This window comes from Macrobrachium rosenbergii, chromosome 1, assembly GCF_040412425.1.
Source record: "Macrobrachium rosenbergii isolate ZJJX-2024 chromosome 1, ASM4041242v1, whole genome shotgun sequence".
In the NCBI taxonomy this organism is placed as follows: domain Eukaryota; kingdom Metazoa; phylum Arthropoda; class Malacostraca; order Decapoda; family Palaemonidae; genus Macrobrachium; species Macrobrachium rosenbergii.
Genome location: NC_089741.1, coordinates 40,061,038 through 40,084,144, shown reverse-complemented (window position 1 = coordinate 40,084,144; position 23,107 = coordinate 40,061,038). Strand labels below are relative to the sequence as shown.

General features: G+C 37.4%; 1 protein-coding gene across 1 annotated transcript in view; it reads right to left on the bottom strand.

Annotated features, from left to right (window-relative positions):
* Positions 1–23,107, bottom strand: part of stet (stem cell tumor) — an 804,488-nt gene that overhangs the window by 8,463 nt on the left and 772,918 nt on the right. Inside the window, exons 7-8 of the mRNA XM_067132787.1 lie at positions 5,500–5,612; positions 3,960–4,077 (exon numbers count right to left, since the gene is read on the bottom strand). Of these exons, the coding sequence (XP_066988888.1) occupies positions 3,960–4,077; positions 5,500–5,612 (231 nt within the window). The remainder of the gene's footprint in view (positions 1–3,959; positions 4,078–5,499; positions 5,613–23,107) is intronic.

Below are 23,107 nucleotides of genomic sequence, written 5' to 3'. Positions count from 1 at the left end.
AACAGCGTGATGTGGTCAAGGGAGAGGCCCCATCGCGAGGTGGTACTACAGCGCATCGGAAACCGCGAAAGCCTAGATACGACGAAACGACGAATAATCTAGAACGACATACACATACACACACACATACACATGCACAAACACAGCGTATGTTTATTGTATATTCACAAAGAAATGTTTAGAAGAATCTCTGAGGGAAAATATTATCGAGTACTACGGTGAAGGCTTCGAAACACTTTAAAATGTCCAGGTGCTTTATGGGAGCCTAGGCCGATGTTGACGCCAAAACTCGCGCTTGCATTATCATTGCATGAACTTTTAAAATCCCCTCCCCCTAAAACACACAAACACACACACACAAGGCTAATGAACGGCCCTCCTTTTTTCTTCTTCTTTCGGTTGTAGGTCGGAAGGCCGTGAGGTCTGTGAACTGAATGGATGTGCCCTGGAACAACATTTTCCCAGCGATGACTTAACTCTTGAGGAGGTGTAACCTCAACACGGCCGCGACGTGAACTCCTACTCCTACTCCTCCTCCTCCTCCTCTTGCTCGGCGACACGCAGCAGAAGGACAACGAGAGAGAGAGAGAGAGAGAGAGAGAGAGAGAGAGAGAGAGAGAGAGAGAGAGAGAGAGAGAGAAGAAATTGCTTTTTCCGACACCTCCTGACCAAGGTCACTACCAGGTCACATTTAGCGAAGGCTGGTAACAAATTACACTAGTGACTGACACGAGAGAGAGAGAGAGAGAGAGAGAGAGAGAGAGAGAGAGAGAGAGAGAGAGAGAGAGCGAGAGAGAGAGAGAGAGCAATAGGGATAAACACTATAAAAAAGGGGGAGGGGAGACAGAAAACATCTCCGCACTGACTGACAACGATACCATTAAAAATGTCTGTCTATCTTTGGCAGACAGAAAGATGGGTCTGGTCTAGACTCTAGAGCGTGTCTCGTGTTTGTCGTTCGCCTCCCACCTGACGGCGGACAGCAGCTACTGATATGGATGTTACTACGGAGAGAGAGAGAGAGAGAGAGAGAGAGAGAGAGAGAGAGAGAGAGAGAGAGAGAGAGAAATTCCAATTAACTGGTATTTAGAAATACAACATTCCTAGACGAGGTACACTTTACACGACTGTAAATGAGCCTAATTGAAGTCCAAGGTATCAGCAGAGGTCCTCGCCCCCAGGAGTCGCGTGCCCACATATGGCAAGCGACACCCGACTCCTGAGAAGGAATCACGACTACCGTAATTCGTCCATAGTCGTCCCCACCAGGCAGGAGACACGGCCTACGGTTCCGATACAACGACCGAAATGAGGAGCCTAATGGCGTCATCATTAGGCCCATATAGGACTACTATAACCAAAAGACCAAGCCGACAGCAGGAGGAGGTGGATGAGGGAGCGACCGAGCGACCACCCTTTTCGGGTGGCGGCAGCGACAGCTGGACACGGAGGAGGAGAGCCTGCTGAGCTGTCGACGTAGGCTACGTATACCTTCCGCGTACCACCTGACGCTACGCCAGGTACCGCCGACACAAACCTTTGGTATGCTGGATTAACCACAGCCAGATAAGTCCCGATTATTCGGGATAATGCCTTGTGGACACATGCATATTTGAAGTTGGTACACAATTTATTTCCACCAGCTCGCATTAAAAATCTAGGCTCATTTGCGCTAGGACCACCTCCAGGCAATATAAGAAGACTCATGGGCCTAACAAAATTGTTAAGGGGGGAGACAAGGTATGATACTTGTACAAGAACGAAGAGGAGAATGCTACCAATTAATAATAATAATAAATAATAATCACGACGTCATTCCATGTCGTCCTGACGCCAGCCGCTCCAGGAACGCCCCCTATCCTACCCCAGTTGACTAGTGGGTAGGGGAGGGGGGGGGGGGTTATAAACAGCCGAAAAATATGGACGAGCCGAGAGTAATGCTATTGACAGCATAACAGATCATGTGGACCATGACATTAGGAGGAGGAGGGAGCTGGGCGAACAAATCCAATCATGAGGTGAAAGCTTTTCTCCCCAGAGAGAGAGAGAATGTCAGAGAGATTAGGAGAGAGAGAGAGAGAGAGAGAGTACCAATGTCATTCATTAGGATACAGCTGTTACATTCGTAACTGTCCATTAACAAATGTGTCCTGAGAGAGAGAGAGAGAGAGAGAGAGATGGGTACCTATGACATTCATCAGGATTTAAATCTTTCATTCATAACTCTGCACGTTAACAAATGTGGAGAGAGAGAGAGAGAGAGTAGCAATGGCATTCATTAGAATACAGATGTTACACTCTATCTGTCCATTAACAAATGTGAGAGAGAGAATGAGAGTAGAAGAGAGAGAGAGAGAGAGAGAGAGCTGAGTGACGACTCACAGGAAAAAAAAATACACAAACACAGAACTCTGATACCACCTAGACTTACAAACTCACGTAATTACACTGACCATCCTGGCAGGTGGGAGAGAGGAAGGGGGAGGGACAAACAGGGTGACGTACAGGGAACCAGATATAACATGGGAGGGGGAGGGGGTTGTATGAAGGTATAATTGAGGGGAAGGGGCGAGCACCAAGTATATATACTTTTATAGTTTCTTTTTATCGATTATCGAAAAATACGAGATTAGTCCAGTGAAGGGGGGAAGGGGAGAGGTGTCCCCCCCCCTCCACTTCTGGCATATCGACCAGGTGTTTGGACTCCAATGTCACTTATAACGGTATTTAATAACTTTTTTTGCTGTTTTTCATTAATTTGTAATTCATTATTTACGTTTTTTTCAGTACCGTTATTTTTGTTATCGAAAAGTGCCGTTATGTACGTTATCGAGAACTTAGACAGTCTAAAGAGACTAACATAGGTCTAAGATTCTTGGATTAATCTCAAACATACTTTCGTTTTTCTTATCTGAAGCTCAACGGTTCAAGTAAATATTTAGACCAACTCCTACGGCATAGTGACATGCATTTTTATAGATACCACCACTATAACTCAAACATGAAAAAACCCACGCTTTTATACACCCACGGCCTTGAAAACCCAAGCCCTTAAAATAAAACCCACGTTCAAAAATACCTCAACATGATACATAAGTAATGTTCGTGAACAAAACACATATCAAAATCTATTTAGGCGCGAACACAGATGTGCAGAGCTAAGAATGACTCATTTTATCAGCATAATCGATGAAAATAGGACCTCACCTTCATGCTGCTTGCTCGCCTGACACACACACACACACACACACAGACAGAGAGAGAGAGAGAGAGAGAGAGAGAGAGACTATGTTTACGTCTGGTATCTAAGCAACGACTTAGACCCCAGCCCTTGGCAAACGCAAGAAGGAAGTCTTCGCATGCAAAGGACTACACGTCATCCGACATCAATTTTCCCTTCATATATAAAAAGACCCCAAACGTAGACTAATGATGCATTATTTTGTATTAGACTAATGTATTTGCTGCAATACAATACCAAAATACAATGACAAGTATTTATCACGCTTGTAACACGATACACAGGCTTTTTGCTATATAAAGTCTAACATGTTCCCTGACCGTAAGCATTTTTTATTTAAAAAAAGATTACACGCATGAAGGTACCGCCAGAACACAACTAAAGCATTCATCGATTTACCATTTTTTGGGAGGGGGGAATTAAGGGGAAGGGGGAATGGCCACTTGAGCTCTCAACCATTAAAAGACACCTGGGGTAAACAAGGAGCAGCCTATGGGTGAGGGAGTTGGGAAAAAGGGGGTGGGAGAGGGGGAGTTACAACTATGGTGTATTACAAAATAAATTAAATATATAACCCCCAAAACAGCTCACAATAATAATAATTAGAAAATAATAGCTTATATAAATGAGGAATTTTCGTACACACAGACTACCGGCCTAACACAAAAATAAACAAAGGTTATGAACAGTAAACAACAACAACAACACCACAACTTACCTGTATTAGTGTGACAGAGATGACAAAAAGCGGGGGTGGCCAGCACTTGTAGTGATCGGCGTAATACTTCCGGTCTCGCTCCTCCGTAAGAAACTCATCGGCGATCAGACGCACCATTCTGAGATAAAATAAAAAAAAGGAATAGATGTTATTACAATATTCGTTATAGGCCTAGATTACGCGCGAGAACGATATATTATAATATTCATTATAGGCCTAAAGGGCGCGAAAATATCAGGTATAGTACTATGTGGTATTTCTGTAGATATATATATATATATATATATATATATATATATATATATATATATATATATATTATATATATAACAGGTCACAACAAAACATTAACAACCACAACACACGAACAAAAAACCAATTAAATCAAGACACGCTTTACCGCAATGTCCTATGGCACAATCGCACGCCAGCCACGGCGCTGCGCTCGCATCTCCGCAGCACGAAACACGGCAGGGCATGACAGTACATGGCAAACAACAACAACAACGAGAAAAACAACAACCACAACAACCACCAGGACAATGATGCATCCCAACAACACGACGGCACATGTTCCCAAACCCCCAGTGAGCCTACGACTGCTATACCAGTGCCAACCCCTTAGAAGGCAGCGGCGACTCGGTTCCTCCTCCTCCTTCCTCCTCCTCCTCCCCCTCCTGCTGCTGGCACATTCCAAGCGTGCCAACATGAAAGCAAAATGTCACTTCGTTACGAGACGCTGACGGATGACGCCAAAGGGCAGGACGACCATGCCAATGAGTCAAAGTGCAGGCTAATTGGGTATTTCGGGTTGGTTTGCCACGTCTGAAACGAACCCCGACAGGAGTCCGGGGGACTTATGGGTCTAGCAATTGATCGCGGGCGATTGGCAATCCTGAAGGAAGCCCCTCTAAGGTTGCGTGTTTTAGCGGACGGCGGTACTGGAAGGTCGCTTATCTTGATCCCGACGACGGATAGCTGGTTATATATATATATTCATCTATCTTCTTTGTTTGTAAACGACTGTGGCTATCTAAATTCGATTTACATAAAGAGACTTGTATCATACTTATAGGAATACGCCATAACCAGTCGTCATCCTTGATAAAAGTTGAAATGAACAAGAATAATATTCACCTACTGCGAAATGTCTGCATGTTCTCATATTGTGGCGACTTTTAAAATAAATGATTTATTGCATAATATGCTACTAACATTACAGTACTGTAACTTGAACATTCTTATTTGTATGTAAAAATAAAGAACAATTTAAAATCATTCCAACATTCTTATTTGTATGTAAAAATAAAGAACAATTTAAAATCACTCCGGTGAGACTACACCCGATCTGAGGAAGCATCAAACGCCTTTATAATTGCTCTTCACTCACTTTCCCTTTCTCAGCTTTCGAGAAAACAACAAAAACAAAAAGCTGCTTTAAATCCACCAACCGGAAGCCACTGACATTATCACAGTAATTCAGGAGAGAATTAATATATACACACACACACACACACATGAAAAGGGGGTTTTTACTCACTTGTTAAATATAGGAGGCTCGTGAAGGAGAAGATGGAAGTCGTTCTCAGAGGCTACCTGACGATCTCTCTGGTGAACGGCACATTTGAACGACCGACTCCTCTTTCCGCTCATCTGCAAGGTTAAGAAAAGAAGATATATTATGCATCAATGGGCTGCAAAAATTACACAAACACAAAAGTTGCATCGATAAACGACTTTCTTACATGTGTACATTCAACAAAAATGTGTTCCTAGGCCAATCGACTGGACACGATACTGATATAAATAGTACTAACAGATTAACCTTGCTTACGTGTTACAATGTTACATTATATTCTATAATGTTACAAGGCTTTATCCGTAATAATGAACTGAGTTATTTATTCTTTTCAATAACCAGAGCTTTGGTTTATAAATCTGCGTTACCCATGAAAAAAAAATGACTGAACACATTCTCATTAATGTGCAATCAATGCTGCCACATGCGCATTCTTGTCCCAGCTGGTCTGCCTATTACTTCACATTATTTTCAGTGCTAAGTCTTTGTAGGTTGTAACAGGGCAACAAATAGTTATAATAACAATTATACAGCAATAGATGGGTTGTAACAGGGCCAACAAATAGTAATAACAACAATTATACAGCAATAGACGGGTTGTAACAGGGCCAACAAATAGTAATAACAACAATTATACAGCAATAGATGTGTCTAATTCATCAGTTAACTATGCCCAACATTCACAGAATTAAATACATTAAATATAACACGAAAATGTTGAATTAATTCCCACAGGCTACACAAAAGTAATTATTTTTTTTGTTTGCATAAAAGGAATCCTATTAATACTATTGGCTACACTTTTAAAAACATTAACCAATCACCAAATCGTCACATACGCAAGACACTTGAAGTTATTTAGAAGGTGTAGGTCGGCGGCATACCAATTCTTTTACGTTTTCTACACAGGGTTCTAGAGACACTATCTAGGCTAGACAGTTCTTGGGCTATAAATACTTTTATCAGAAACACCAAGGCTCCTCCTGATCTTTACATCAGCATGAAGCCCAGAATCAGATTTAAAGTTGCGAAAATTTACAAAAGAATGAAGACAAATCTTTAACAAACCCAGCATTCGAATTAAAAAAGACAATTTAAAAAAATATATATAAAAATTACCTAGTGATATCGTCGACGCTACCACAATCCTTTCGTTCGCATTGTATGTATCGTATTCATTCGCAAAATTGGGCAAGTCAAATTCGTTAATAAGAGACTCATTGGTCGTAAGGCAAGTGATGATGTCCACTCCTACCATAGCCACACGCAGAAATTAATAAAACGGCCACAACAACGAATAACACGGAAATAAGATAACGAAATAATTAAAACCATAAATAACAAATTTAAAAACACGAAACGAGATTTTTTGGGGAGGAAAATTTTTCATACGGGGAGGGTTCGACACAACGTCCACACTCAACCACAGCCAGACACCAACTGAACTAAGTTTATTTTCGCACGAGGGGGCGTTGAATGCATGCCCCTCTTTTTTTTATTTCTTCATTTTTAACCAACATGCCCCTTGGCGGGTGACGTCACCGTAGCAAATCACTGCAGGCACAAATGACACTGATTCGAGCACTTATAAATGCACGCAAATAAATCACACAGCTATCACAAGGTAATGATTCGCCGTCTAGGCATACACCGTATGATGTCACCTTCGAAAATCACTTAACAGAACGTTTTATAACAAGCAAAACAAACTACGAACTCCATTTCCCTGTTTTAACACCTTCCATCCATTAACTGTCACGGCCTTACAACGCAAGTTTTATACCAGGGAAATTATGGGCGTGCCAACCCGGTACAAATTATGAGAATTTATCTGTGCAAACTTCACACAGTTTCACTCGTGCTTTAGAGAGAAAAATGCACTCGATACATCGACTTTGCTTTCATCTTAAAAATGCTGCTAAGAATGCAGACTACTGCGATATACACAAGCCTTTTATTCACTTACCTGAGTTACTAGGATAATGCTTTATTAAGCAGACTAGACTCAAGTCTTTTTGATAAACATAATGGTTAGGGAATGTATATATATATATATATATATATATATATATATATATATATATATATATATATATATACATATACAATTCAGGTACTGACGTAAATATTAAGTTGTAATATTCTGAAGCTAACCTGCTTAAGTTAAGAGCTCAATGCATCACAATGAACTGAGAGTAAAATATATTAAAATACATTCCTAGTAGAGTACGGTTTTAACATCAAACTAAAAAATATTATGCTACATTAGTATAGGCTGAGTATTTTCTAAAATTGCCTTGGAACTGCATGAACGTATACCGTTTGCTTTCATATGAATTAAAACAATCTAATATTCATTTCTATTCGTACTAGACATATTATGATATTGGTCTAATTTCCCCTATATACTTTTTGATAATTTTCATCATTTTAAACAAAATCACAAGGAAAACCAGCCTTTGACGTCAAACCACGAAACAATTACATCTTTTTACCAAATTGCAAGCCAAGAAATAATGGCTTTTACAATACAAGACGCAGTTTGCTTAAGACAGGTCTGCTCATCTGACACTGGTCACAACTAGATTTAACTAAAACTAGTTTGAGTCTAAACCATTTTACAGCAAAAAAAAATCCTCCTGAATAGCGTCAGCACGTAATTTTCCCAGCGCAAATGTCAGCAACTACACCTGAACGTCAGTGCGAGCGAAAGAAAGTCAGCTCTGAGCGAGTACCACTAAACACTTTGCATTTAATTGATCAAATTGGCAGAAGGAGTTTGCTTCATCACGTGCCGTCGTGTGCGTCTTATTATTAAAAGCAGCTGCGTTACCGTTATTTGCCGAACAATGAATACATTAAGCCATTCAGGTGGCTTTCCCGTTGGTAATCTCTGGTAATCGTTGTTTTTTACGAAGGTGTTAATGAGTCTTAATTTCTCTTTTCAATGAATTTTCGAAAGGTGGCTGAACCGAAAGTGGCCTGAAGTTGACGTATGCCAAGACTATCTCATTTTCACTGATAGTTACGGCTGGAAAAACTCATTAACAACACGAATAAGCTGAAGCTTTGTAAAGCTAAATCACCTAAGATAATAAAGCTTGTAAATCCCAATCCCCACTCCCAACAATAAACGTAACAAATCCCAAAACAGGTAGACTTACACACTGGCAAATCAGTAGCAGGAACGTTAATCCACTCTAGATGATACATCCAGGGTTACGGAACATAACAGCGCTATATCAATCAATCATAAATCCACAGTTTTGTCACTTAGGGGGATTAATCTATCTTTTTCTCCTTCACGATTTAAATCCACTCGTTTAATTTTCTTTCTTCAGTTCCACTAAAAACGACAACCTTTTTTACGATACGAGTTTTGAGTTTAGCAGCAGCACCCAGGGAGGGACTAGAGCGTGTGAGGGAGAGAGCGAGAGCGCGCGCGTGTACTCAACTCGACCTCCGGGAGTCTACTGATGTGAGAAAGAGAGAGAGAGACTCTGAGGAGAGAGAGAGAGAGAGAGAGAGAGAGAGAGAGAGAGAGAGAGAGAGAGAGAGAGACCGACCGAGTCGCGACTCGCGAGAGAGAGAGAGAGACGGGAGCTCGGTAGAGAGGAGGGAGAGGGGGAGGAGGAGGAGTGTGAAGAGTCATTATTGCCCCTCCTACCCCTCCCTCGCTCCTTTTCCTCACTTCCTACCCTCCCACCCCTCCTCCTCTTCCCCTCTGCAACCATTGACACGTGTGGGGTGAAAGGGGATGGTGGGGAGAGTGAAGTGGGTTTGTTGGGAAGGGGTTTCGGGAAGAAGGAGGAGAGGGAGGGGAAGCAGTTACTGGGATGTTTGAAGGAAATACTGTACATGGAAGGAAAGGAAGGGAAAGGAAAGGATGCTAGGACGTGAGAAGGGTCATATATATATATATATATAACACTATATATATATATATATATATATATATATATACATATATATATAGAGTGTATATATATATATATATATATATATATATATATACTCTATCTCTATATATGACATCAGTCTAATAGAAACGTTCACATGCAATCAAGGAAGAGGGAGGGAGGGATAGAGGGAGAGAGGCATTGGTGGTGGTGAGGGAGAGAGGGTGTTGGGGGGAGATTGTCTTCGGTGTGGGTGGTCACTAGCGCACGCTGGCCGAATATACTGACCCATATTATTCTCACCGGCCTTGATGATGATGGTTAAAGTACTTTTCGTAAATGACCAAATAGACCTAGTTACGAGGAATGGCTTCAGAACAGCCGCTGTGACCAAAGGTGTGTTGTTGTTTGGTTGTTTTATTAAATGCCGAGCAGGTTTTGAGTTGTTTTAACTAAACCGTCGATCCACGACGGAACTGGCGGTCAAACGACTCAATCATAAAACGACCAGAGGCAGAGCTTGTGTGGCAATGCGATCAGGTGGGTGGTCAAGCCAGGTCGGATCGCAGTTTTGTAGACTCAGTGGCTGGTCTCCAGACGTCCCCCCGCCTTTTTTTTTTTAAGAATACAGGCGATATCAGAGACTATCAACACCTATATGAGTCTAAAGGCACCGATAATCGAGTCTTCTGAAATGAGTCTACTGAATAATTGCGTATTTTGGACACAAACCAAAGTCAGGACGGTCCTGCGACTGACCAAAGTCTGACTTGAACATTCCTCTTCCTCGCTGCCCGGAATCGCGAGTCGCTAGACTAGACCAGCGTTGCCAAACTGGTGGAATCCCGCTAGTTCTGGCGGAATCAAAATGATTGCGGGTTTGAAACTGTTGCTGCGGCTGGCGGGGAAATCTGGCGGATTTCAAAATGTTCATTCATATGCAACTAATTTTCATGACTGTTTAAGGACTTATTATAATTCATGGGAATTGGAATTTAAATGGTTTAAAGATAATTTATCTAAAAAATATATATATATAGAGAACACAGAAGTTTACTCAGAACCTTGGAGGGTAAAAATAAATGGGCTCCATTATCAGGTCGACTTTTTACCAGCATGTTATACACGTCAGAAATCTAGCCTCATGCTCTTCTCTAACAACTGTCCATGTGTTAACGAATACCGACTAACTAGTGAGGCAAAATCAATTAAAATATGAGGAGAAGGGCTATTAAAAAGTAAAAACTTTATTACTTTATGAAAGATACATACGTTTACACTTTGGGAAAGTATATTGAACTTAACTTGTCGGGAAGAATTTAGTGAGATCTCTTAAGGCGTGAGGGGTCTGGGCTGCCAGGTTTGGCATTATAATGCCAATTTGGCATTTTCGAGGCATGGTTGGCATTCATCTTATCTAAGTCAATGCCAAACCCTGTTTGGCATTATATTTGGCATATTGAAGTTGATGAGAGTCGAAATAAGCACCACGTGTGTAATAAAATTGCCAATTGATGCCTTTAGAAAAAAGGACATAATCCTATCAAGCAAAGGCCAGGTCTCTCGTCTCCATGTTTCCTGTGTAATTTCCAGTTCTCGACCTTTCGTGGTATGGGGTATTGTAATCCCGTCGTAAAATGTTTTCCCCAATTCTCTCAATCAGCCCATGACTGCTCGTTTAAATTTATGCCTGTCATTTTGCTTGACTGATAAAATATGAGTAAATTTTATAAAAGATATTAATGAGGTATCGTTAGGAACAGACGAAAGAAATGAAATTAATCTTTATTATGCACTCATAAATAGTTTGCTTCTCTTTCTTATTTGAAATCTTATAACTGAGTGAATCACCCAGTGGCTTCACATCTGAATATCGGAGGGTATTCCTTTTAAGTGCAGGCGGCGTTAGCAAGGAATCGGAGAGGGTATTCCTGTGAGTGCCTACAGGGGAATTAGTAAGAGCCAGACTCGGCAGAAGGCAAGTCAGATAAAGAAGACAACAACAACCAAAGGCATTAATCCTATAAACGGTGACCTACTAGACAATAGACGTGGCGATATTTCACCACTTTTAATGAAGTGTTTATGGAATTGGGAGGATTGTGAAGTATGGAGAGTCCACGCTTTAACTTGTTTTGGTTCCCTCCTAATCGTTTTTCAGACAGCGCGCGTGGATAATGAGTTTCATATGAAGAGGCAGATAGTCTGCCAATTTAGCCATTCTTTAGCTGATTTAGCCTCCTTTCGAGTGATTCAGTCACAATATTTTCGTTTAGCAACAGCTTTTCAATACTTTCTGCTGAAACTATCGACATTTCAGCAACTTTTCAATAAACCCAACAGAAAGGGGCTTAATCTGCCTTTCAGCTTTCTCTGGCACCCAGCCACCCACCCGTGACCTAATCCATGACCGCGACTCAAGTCCAGAGCAGATGTATTTATGGGATGCATTCAGACTGGACTCTATATATCCTTCATTAAGACTTAGTTTTGCCTGTAGATGGAACTCCTGTGTTTTCCTCTGATTGAAAGGAGAGACAGTAATCTGCCCTAGAGCACATCACGTGTTAACTCTTCACAGAAATTGAAAAACAAAATAATATTCCTTGACTTCCGTCGTCGCCGGTGAGGCATCACTTGGTCAAATTAAAACAGTTAGTTTTCAGCATAGGTTGCTGGTGGAACGGTCACTGTGCTATCTAATTTTCACTTGTGAATTGTGTTTCCCTCCACAGAAATGAGTTAAATTACCCTCAGTCTTACAGGAAATGCTGTTTTCCTTTGTTGAAGGATTAGTTAAAGCCAAGTGGAAAAAAGTAAAAGAAAGATATTGCATTTTGTAAAACTGAAATATTGCCAAACTAGAAGTGACTTACGTAGCCATGCTCTTACTACTAAACATGTAAGAGCAGCTCAACCGTTTTCAAGGCACGACAGTCAAAATAAATTTCACAAATATTGACTATTCCTGAAATATAACTAATGAGGCTGAAGGACAATTAGCTTTATTTTTGCAGAACACACGGCATTTAAACTACCGACCATGTTGTAGAAGTTAGCAGGAAGGCTTTCCGTGATGACAGTAAACAAAGCACCACATGTAAAAATGCAGAACGAAGTGTAAAAAGAAATGATAGTAATGTGTTAGACCATTTTAACTGTGCTTGCGAGGAAGATATTAGTGATGCTAAAGAAGTTTAATAATGATGAATCTACAGACATAAGTGTTGTCAAGTTACTTGGAGTTGTTATTAGGTACTTCAGCCAAAAGTTGCAGAAAATAATACCAACACACTTTAGTCTTGTTGAAATTGAATCTGGAACAGCAGCGAGCATTGCATGTGATCAAGAAACTTCTCAAGATGTTGATCTTAATCCAAAGAAACCTTCTTGGCGTAGACAATGCAAGTGTAAATACAGGTTTAAATAATGGTGTATGCGAATTGTTGAAAAGGGAATTTGGCCCGCCTAAAATTATTTCATGATAAGGTGTGTTTGTCATTCTATTCAGTTAGCTCTATCACATTCCATAGCAGAAAACTCTGCCGAGAAATCTTGATTTTCTTGTTAAAGGGACATACAACTGGTTTGGGCATTCGTCCAAAAGACAGCTGATGTACAAACAGCTCTTTGCAACAATTAATGACGGTAAACACCCGCTTCAAATACAAGAGTATGTGATGAGATACTTTTCTATTGGAACCAGCGGTAACACGCATCTTATCTCAATGGGACGAGCTAAAAACTTCATTTTGAAATTACAAGGTCCTCTGAAAATGCTACACTGCTGAATCATTGTTTACTATGTACAGCGATCCTGTTAATAAATTATACCTCCTGTTCGCGCGTCCCATTTTGCAAGAGACTCAACGGACAATGAAAACATTTCAAGGCGAAAACACAGACTCAGTGAAACTTCTGCTTGATCTATCAAATCTTATCATTTCATTAAGCAACGAAAGTAACGATCCAGCCAGAGTTAATCCATTAACGACTGATATCTCCTCTTATAGATCCTGAGCATACCTGGGATATGAAAGATTTGAGAAAGGTTTGCAGGAATCTCAGGTGCAATTGAGGTTCAAGGAAACATCTGTCAGCGTTGCATATCATTTGTCAAGTTATGCAGCGAATTAAGAAACAGACTTCAGATAAATTTGAGGCATTGGAAAATATCTCTCTTTTCTGTTCAAGGAGTGTTTAAAATCAAGTTAAAAGATCCTATTACTGAGAGTTGCAGAGATATTTGGCCGTAATTTTCAAAACATTGAAAAAGTTGAAAATCAGTGGCGCAACTTAACAGTACAGTGGCACGAAAAAAATCCACAGCAAAGTTTTGGATCAGTAGGAAACTACCAAGATGCATCATGATTGTAATCCATTTCAGAATTGCATGAAACAGTAATTGGTATCTTATCATTACACACCAAATGCTGAGGGTTGTGAGACTCTTTAGCCAACATAACATTATTAAAAATAAATTGAAAATAGATTGAGTCACAAATCGGTAGATTCAGTTCTTGCTGTTAGAGTGGCCTTTAAGGTTGGAGAAAATTGCCGCACATATGTCATTCCTAAAAGCGTCTTAGAAAAATTGCACGATGGCTGCATATAGTGCATCGTATTCAGGTTCTTCAAACTCGACATCTCCAGTCACTGCAATTTCAACTTTAGTTGAGGATGACGATGATCAAATTTTTTTATCTTTACAAGAATAGATTATATATATATAAGGATACGAAAGGATCTCTGGATGTATATGCCCAACTTCAAAGTCAAAAAGGTGAGTAAATTAAATTATTTTATTGTTAAAATAAAGTTCCATGCATTTTCATGATATTTCAAAATCTAGCGGTTTCTGGGCTGGAAATTGCGGTTTTGAAGGCTTGTCTGGCGGGTTTTAGTCCGTCACATTTGGCAACCCTGACTAGACTCATCCACTCAGTTACCCACGTAAGGATGACGAGGTAGGATGTATGCCCATCTCGCTCCCGTCTCTTGGGGATTTTGGTCTGCTGGGATTCCCTCATGAATTTTTGTTTCCTGATAAAATTACCACAACCGTAAAGCAGAATCCTGTCAATTCAATGCGGCAATATGTGATAATGTTAGTTTAAGGTGAAATGAGTTAAGTCAGGGAATATTTATATAATTAAAGAGGAAATTTTTACTTCGCCTCCGACAAAACAACGGTAATTTCTGAGACATGTTAGGCTGATAATCTTCCATAAGTATTGAATCCCACGTAAAATAAATTTGTGCTGGACATTTTTATATCAAAGGTTGTAAAGTTACACTATAATATTATTACTTGGCTATAGATATCTGGAGAGCGGGAGAAGGGATAAATTTATAATAGTAACCTGAAAAATTACTAGTACTACAGAACAAATCCTTCACCTATACTACTATATATATATATATATATATATATATATATATATATATATATATATATATATATATATATATATATATCTGCTATATCAGTAACTTTGATTGATCTAAGTAATCTGATAAACTTCTTCCCTTACGAAAAAAAACTGTCTATCTTCACGTAACAATTAAAATAAAAAAAAAAAAGAAATAATCTCAGCGTCGTCTTGTAGCAAGATAAAAAAAAAATGTCGGAAATTCAGTTACTTAAAACGTTCCCTCAGTGTACGAATTCTTCCCTCCCCTCCTTCCCTAACTGTAGCCGGTAATCGCCCCCGCCCCCCACCCCGGTGAATTCGCCAAAGATGTTTGGTTGCTTGCAAGCTGTGTGGGATGACCGCAGCGTCTTGCCCAGAGTCATGTTCCCAGAGGACTTCTCCGTCGTCGCGGACGGTATTGCTCGCCACTGTCGCCAGCGATCCATTGCTCCTTGCTTAAAAGGAAAAAGGAGAGAGGAGAGAGAGAGAGAGAGAGAGAGAGAGAGAGAGAGAGAGAGTTCCTTTCAGAAACTTGACACTAGCTGGCTAGTTTAGTCTTAGATATTTGAAAAGCACGTGTTTATACATACACAAACTATATATATATATATATATATATATATATATATATATATATATATATATATATATATATATATATATATATATATATAGAGAGAGAGAGAGAGAGAGAGAGAGAGAGTTCGCTTTCAGAAAACATGCCACTGGCACAGCTAGCCAATCTTAGATGTTTGGAAGCACGTGTTCTCTCTCTCTCTCTCTCTCTCTCTCTCTCTCTCTCTCTCTCTCTCTGCGTCGTCTGCAGTGATTTTTTGGCGGGCTTCAGACAGTATGGGAAAAAACTTACAGATTTTGTATGAAAATTTTAACTTTTTTTTTTACTTTTAGTTACTCCAAAATCCTCTGTTGTACTTAAGGACAAGTTCTTTTGGACGTGATTTGCAAAGTATTTCGGTAGTGAAGTTTAATAACACCTTTTGAATTTGATTGAGGATATTAAAGTATGATGTTGTTGGCATAAGTCTACCAGAGTCTAACAATAACAATTAGTTTTGTTTTTTGTTCTTAAAAACAACCAATTTTGTTCTTGGCCCTAGAAAACTAAATGCTGTTCTTGGCCCTGAAAACAATAAATTCTGTTCTTGTTCTTAAAAACAATAAATTTTGTTCTTTTCTTAAAAAACAATAAATTTTGTTCTTGTCTTAAAGAACAATAAATTTTCTTCTTGTTCTTGAAAACAATAAATTTAGTTTTTGTTCTTAAAAACAACCAATTTTGTTCTTGGCCTAGAAAAATAAATTCTGTTCTTGTTCTTAAAAACAAAAATTTTGTTCTTGTTCTAAAAACAAAAATTTTTCTTTTCTTCAAGTTCAATAAATTTAGTCTTGTTCTAAAAACAATAAATTTTTGTTTTTGTTCTTGAAAACAACCAATTTTGTTCTTGGCTCTAAAAAATAAATTCTGTTCTTGTTCTTAAAAAACAATAAGTTTTGTTCTAGTTCTAAAAAACAAATTTTATTCTTGTTTTTATAAAAACAATAAATTTTGTTCTCGTTCTTAAAAAACAATAAATTTTGTCCATGTCTTAAAGAACAACTAATTTTGTTCTTTGCCTTAAAACGTAGGATTTTGTACTTTTCTCCAAATAGGGAAGGCACAAAGCGAGTAGGTAATAATAATAATAATAATAATAATAATAATAATAATAATAATAATAATAATAATACCCTTTTATCTTTCAACGGTTTAAATGATAAATTACTTATAAAGAGCCGTGCTGGATCAGGATAGCTTACGATATAAATACCCCTCCCCATTAACAAAAACACAGAAAGATACCTCAAAAATTATTTCATGATTACACTTTTAAATAATCAAAACTTAATTAATGCAAACTTACATTGAAAAGGTATATATATATATATATATATATATATATATATATATATATATATATATATATATGTGTGTGTGTGTGTGTGTGTGTGTGTGTGTGTGTGTGTCAGTCCTCAAGCCTTGAGGGATTAAGGAAGTGTTTTAAAGACACACAAAGGTCATACAAGATTGACCTTGACGTTGCATAATGAGTCATTATCGGTTGGGAAATTAGAGGCAATATTTAAATGGAGAGAGAGAGAGAGAGAGAGAGAGAGAGAGAGAGAGAGAGAGAGAGAGAGAGAGAGAGAGAAAGCAGGGAATTCTCTACCTGGTTATTAGAAGTCTTAAAAAGTTTCAGAGAGAGAGAGAGAGAGAGAGGAAAGCAGGGAATTCTCTACCTGGTTATTAGAGAGAGAGAAGAGAGAGAGAGAGAGAGAGAGAGAGAGAGAGAGAGAGAGTCAGTCATTCACCAGAGCGTCCGGCACACCTGACATTTTGGATGACCCAAAACCAACACGCGTCAGTATTATATTTGTCCGCCGTCTCCCGATACGCGTCCATCAAAAAAAAAAAAAAAAAAAAAAAAACTCATGGAAAAAAAAACATTGTTTTTACGCAGCTGCAATTTGGGGACGGAAAAACATTTTATGGCACATTTAGCCACAACAAAGGAGATAGGACGGACGCGCTTATTAGTTTATTTAGGAAACAATCTATACGACCGAAAAAAAGTGATTATTCTTCAGTGACGGAATAAACTGCTTTTAACTCCCGAATCGCTCCAGCAAAGTTTGAGGTAAACAAGATGCGAGATGTATAGGATGTAAATTATTATAATTAATAATGGGGGAAAATGATTTTGCAATGACTTGAATAATAATTCAAGGTGAGATGATAGGTTTTTGTGCAGAGAAATGCAAGTTAAAATGCCACAACTTTATGGATGGAAGGTTTAGAAGGCATGGTCAATACTCATTTTATTCATACATACAAACATACACATACATACATAAATATATTCATACATGCATACACATATACATATATATACACACACACATATATATATATATATGTATATATATACATATATATTTTACGTCATTGCATTATTTAAAATTTATTTTTCATTACGACTTCTTAACATGCTACATATTTTCATTATTTTTATATATCATCACACTAAATAAAAATAATACCATGCTTATTCTCTTTATCGCAATTTTAACTAGGTTGATAAATATTACATTTATATACATTTTAACATAACCTTTCGAAACTATCATTCTGTATTTTACATAACCGACCACTTTATTCCACGCTGCATCTCCACCTATCTCGTCTACTTATCAAATATTTAAAAGGACCCCCCCACAAACACTCATCCTAGCCCAGGAACTCCTCCCCTCCCCTGACTTCCCCACCCTCTAAATACACGTCTTCCCAGAATTAGCTATTTAAGTCAACAGAGATATTAGCGAGAGACGTCGTAGGTCGGATGAATATTTGATGGTGTGTTACGAGAGCCTGGGTTTGTATGATTAAGAAAATACACACACACACACACAGACACACAGAGAGAGAGAGAGAGAGAGAGAGAGAGAGAGAGAGAGAGAGAGAGAGCAAGTTCCGTGAAGAGATGTGCAACCTCAATGTTAATTTAAGAACTTAGGAAAAGAATATGAGTTCATATATATATATATATATATATATATATATATATATATATATATATATATATATGATTAAAATATGTAAAATATTGATAATGTACATATTTAAATATACTGTAATATATATATATATAATATATATATATATATATATATATATATATATATATATATATATATATATTATCAATATTTATACAGTATTTAAATATATATATATATGTATATAATTATATATATATACAGTATATATATGTATATATACACATACAAACTATACTTCCTTTCCCCTTAAATGGAGCGACTCCTGATAATATCACCTTTCCACTCGTCCTTTAGGATGAGATTGCTAGCCCCACGCCCCTTAGAACCCTTACAGCAACCCACAGCAGTCAAGTAACTACCTGGCACAAGCTTGCTACCTATACACAAACAGGTAGATGTAATTAATTCAATCAATTTTACCTTGTTCAATTTCTAAAAACCCAGGGTATGAATACCCTGTGATAGAAAAGTGACCTAATTAATATTTATGCCACAATGACCTAGGCATTTGTCTGTTGAACAAGATGACATCATGCGGAATGCATACTTATACTTAATATATTTCTTTTGTTTTACTCTCGTGATGAAAAAAGTAAAGATTATATACTTTAAAATGATGTACTTAAATATAAAATGTAATTAGACTTGAGATGACTGACAGAATGGACTTAAGACTTTGAAAGTCACGGAAAACAAATTTTCTTTCTTAAAGATATCATATACCTGACATATAATTTAAAAAATAAATAATATTTGCGAAAAAAAGATATGACAGCTTTATATTAAAAAAGGTAATTTTAATATATTTAAAACACCTGACCGATTACAAACTGGTAAAAAAAGCAAAAAAAAAAAAAAAAAAGTTTTTCTTGGCAAAATAGTTCATAAAACAAAGATACTTCAAATTCCCACAGAAAGGCAAAAACAGTGTTTATGCAAAAGATATTTTTTCCAGTTTCAAAAAAAAAATTAGAAAAAAAAAATAAAAATAACAATAATAATCCTCATTAGTTATTTATTCATTTATATATTTAACATTATACATTATTTTTATCTGTTTTTCATCGTTACTTCAGTAAAACTGTTTACTAAGGACTGCATTATTTTTGTTTACCCGTGTGCAATGCACTGAGTGAGACCTCATAATAATAATAATAATAATAATAATAATAATAATAATAATAATAATAATAATCAATGGACAGCTTGCTCACCTCCCAAAGAGACCCTTCAACAACAACAACAACAATAATAATAATAATAATAATAATAATAATAATAATAATAATAATCAATGGACAGATTGCTCAATAGACCCTTCAATAATAATAATAATAATAATCAATGGACAGCTTGCTCACCTCCCAACGAGACCCTTCAATAATAATAATAATAATAATAATAATAATAATAATAATAATACCGACAAATCATTCCCACTTTCTCCTGACGAAACGTGGGCGCAATCTAAGCAATTGCTCTGGCTAGCGCAATCTCACTGCTACGAACAGGAGCAACGGCTATAAATAGCGAGAGACCCAAACGTTTGGGAACACCTGACACGTCCGCGCAAGCGCAGTTGGGTCGAAACGATTGCGGACGGTTGCGAAGCAAGATGATGCAATCCTTTTGCACCTCCTGGCTAGGCTGGTTGGTATTATTATTATTATTATTATTATTATTATTAATAATATTATAGTAACAACAGTAGTAGTAGTAGTAGTAGTAGTAGTAGTAGTAGCAGTATTGGTGGTGATAATAGTACAATTGGAACATCGACGATTCTTATAAAAAAGTCAAATAAGGCTTTTGGTATATTATTATTATTATTATTATTCTCAACAATAGTAGTGGTAATGATGGTGATATCAGTAGTATGATGATGCTATTAGGACATAATTTCTAGTAGATATTATTATCATTATCATAAGTACAATTATTCTTTTAAATAAGTTACATGCGCTGTGAATTATTATTATTATTATTATTAAGTACAAATTCTTACAGAACAAGTTACAATACCTCTGATTTGACAAACAAATAAATGAATGAATAAATAAATAAAAAAAATACATCAAATAAAAATAAATAGCCGATAGGCTCCATCTTGATTCAATACGACGTCCTACGAAAAAACGGACATCAGTTTGAACTCCGATGACGTCATAAATGCAATGACGTCATCCAAAAATGATGACGTAACAAGACGGAAGGAGACGAGACGAGAGAGAGAGAGAGAGAGAGAGAGAGAGAGAGAGAGAGAGAGAGAGAGAGAGACGCGCGTATGAGTGTGTGTGTGAGCAAGATAGAGCATGAAGACCCGGAATGTTGAGGAGAGGGGGAGAGAGGGGAGGGAGGGGGAGGGGAGGGGAGGAGAGAGAGAGCCAGAGCCATGTGGGTGGGGAGTAAGTGCAAAGGTGAGCCAGGCAAGGCAATACTTGAGTCGTGGCCTCAGGAGCCACAACAATGACATCCGTTAAATTAGATCCTTGGCTGGGGCAGGCGGGGCTGGGAATCTGTTGTTGGGATTCGTTATAATGGGTCCTATAGTGTGGTTTTTCGGGTTGGGGTGAGGTTTGGGGGACCCCAACATATGGGAACATGACTGTACGAATTTGTTATGAAGAGAGAGAGAGAGAGAGAGAGAGAGAGAGAGAGAGAGAAAGAGAAACATAAAGATGTAACATAAATTATATATATATGTATATTATATATATATAACACATAAATATATATATATATATATATATATATATATATATATATATATATATATATATATATATATATATATATATATATCCTTTATGCTTAATGTACAAAATGTACAAAATACAAACATTACCGTACAAAAAAATATATATCAATTACATAACAGCAATATCAACATCAATTAATAATTAAAAACCTTCAATTACCTCTCTTTACGACCTCTAACAATAAAAAAACAATAAACAAACAAAAATAATTCATCGTAATTACGCCCTGAAATGCGTAACAACAGACCTTGAAGAAGAGGCGACGCCAGCAGAAGACGAGACTCACTAATGACGCAACGACGCAAAGATACGCAAGTCCGAACAAGGACTAACATGACCAACAAGGGGGCCGAGTCAAAAAATGCGTATCGTGACTCATCTGCCTTCAATCTTCCCCCCCCAAGAATCGTGTTCGCCACGTGGTGGCAACGTCTAAGGGGACCCGGGGGAAGATTTTCTTCCCTTTGTTGATGGAATATTATCATTAAAAGGGGAAAATACATCTAGTCGTCATACACGTAAATAAATGTATTTTGTAAAAGACGTATATCAAGGGACTCATATGCTTTGTGAATTTTATTGAAATTTAATAAAATAATTCTTGTAGAATGAGCAAGACGGGGCAATGCCATCTAGCCATGTTTGAATACAGTATCTGTGGATATTGTGTGGATATTAAAAAGTACTTTAAATTGCTTTCAATTTCAAATAGGGCATGAATATTACTTAGCAATGACGTTAAATTACTTTAATTTCAAATAGGACATGAATATTATTAAGCAATTACGTTAAATTACTTTAAATTTCAAATAGCGCATGAATATCATTTAGAATTATGTTAGGTTACTTTAAATGTCAAATATCGCAAGAATATTACGTAGCCATTATGTTGGAGTCAGTTTTGAACAATATATGAATCTAAAGAAACTTATATATGATTTAAAACGATTTTTTTTATCTGATTATTTATCAGTTGTTCAGAATGTTCATACCAGTCATTCAGCATTAGAAGGGCATCTCGTCCCAACTTCTGAAAATGGCATTTCTCGCCTGATCAGCTTTGAAATAATCCCCCTTTTTTCCAGAAAAAGGTTTGGTTGAATTATAATGTTTTTTTTATGCATACTATTCTATTCCTGATCGCAAATACTTCATCTCATACAAAATTCAACTTTGTATCTTGAAAAATAAAGAAATTAGAGCTGGTTGAATTTCCCCGAAAAAGGGGGTGGGGTTGAACTATATTCTTTTTATGCATACTATTCTATTCCTGATCTCAAATATTTTTTCTTACACAAAATTCAACTTTGTATCTTGAAAAATAAAAAAATTACAGCAGGTTGAACTTCCAACGAGGGCTTATAACTCAAACATTTTTTTGTGGGGAGAAGCCCTTTAATGCTGAACGCCTCACTGTTACACGTTCAGGGTATACGTATTCAGCATGACTGTGTGATATTTATGCTCTTCTGACTAAAGGTTTTTTTATACGTATGAGTCTCTAACTTTCATACGTTGTTCAGAATGTTCGTGGGACGTTCAGAGTATACGTATGTAGCTGATCCAGTCATTCCTGCGTTGTTCAGAATGTTCACACGATGTTCAAAGTGAACATAAGTAACCTCAGTGTATATTTATATTATATTCTAACTATGCGAGTCCATTTTGGGTAACTTGGATAAAAAATCGTTTTAAATCACATATAGGTTTCTCTTTATTCATATATTGTTCAAATCTGACTCCAACAAAATGGCTGAATAATATTCATGCGCTATTTGAAATTTAAAGTAATTTAACGTAATTGCTAAATAATATTCATGCGATATTTGAAATTTAAAGTAATCTGATATAGGCTAATTGCCAAATGATATTGATGCGC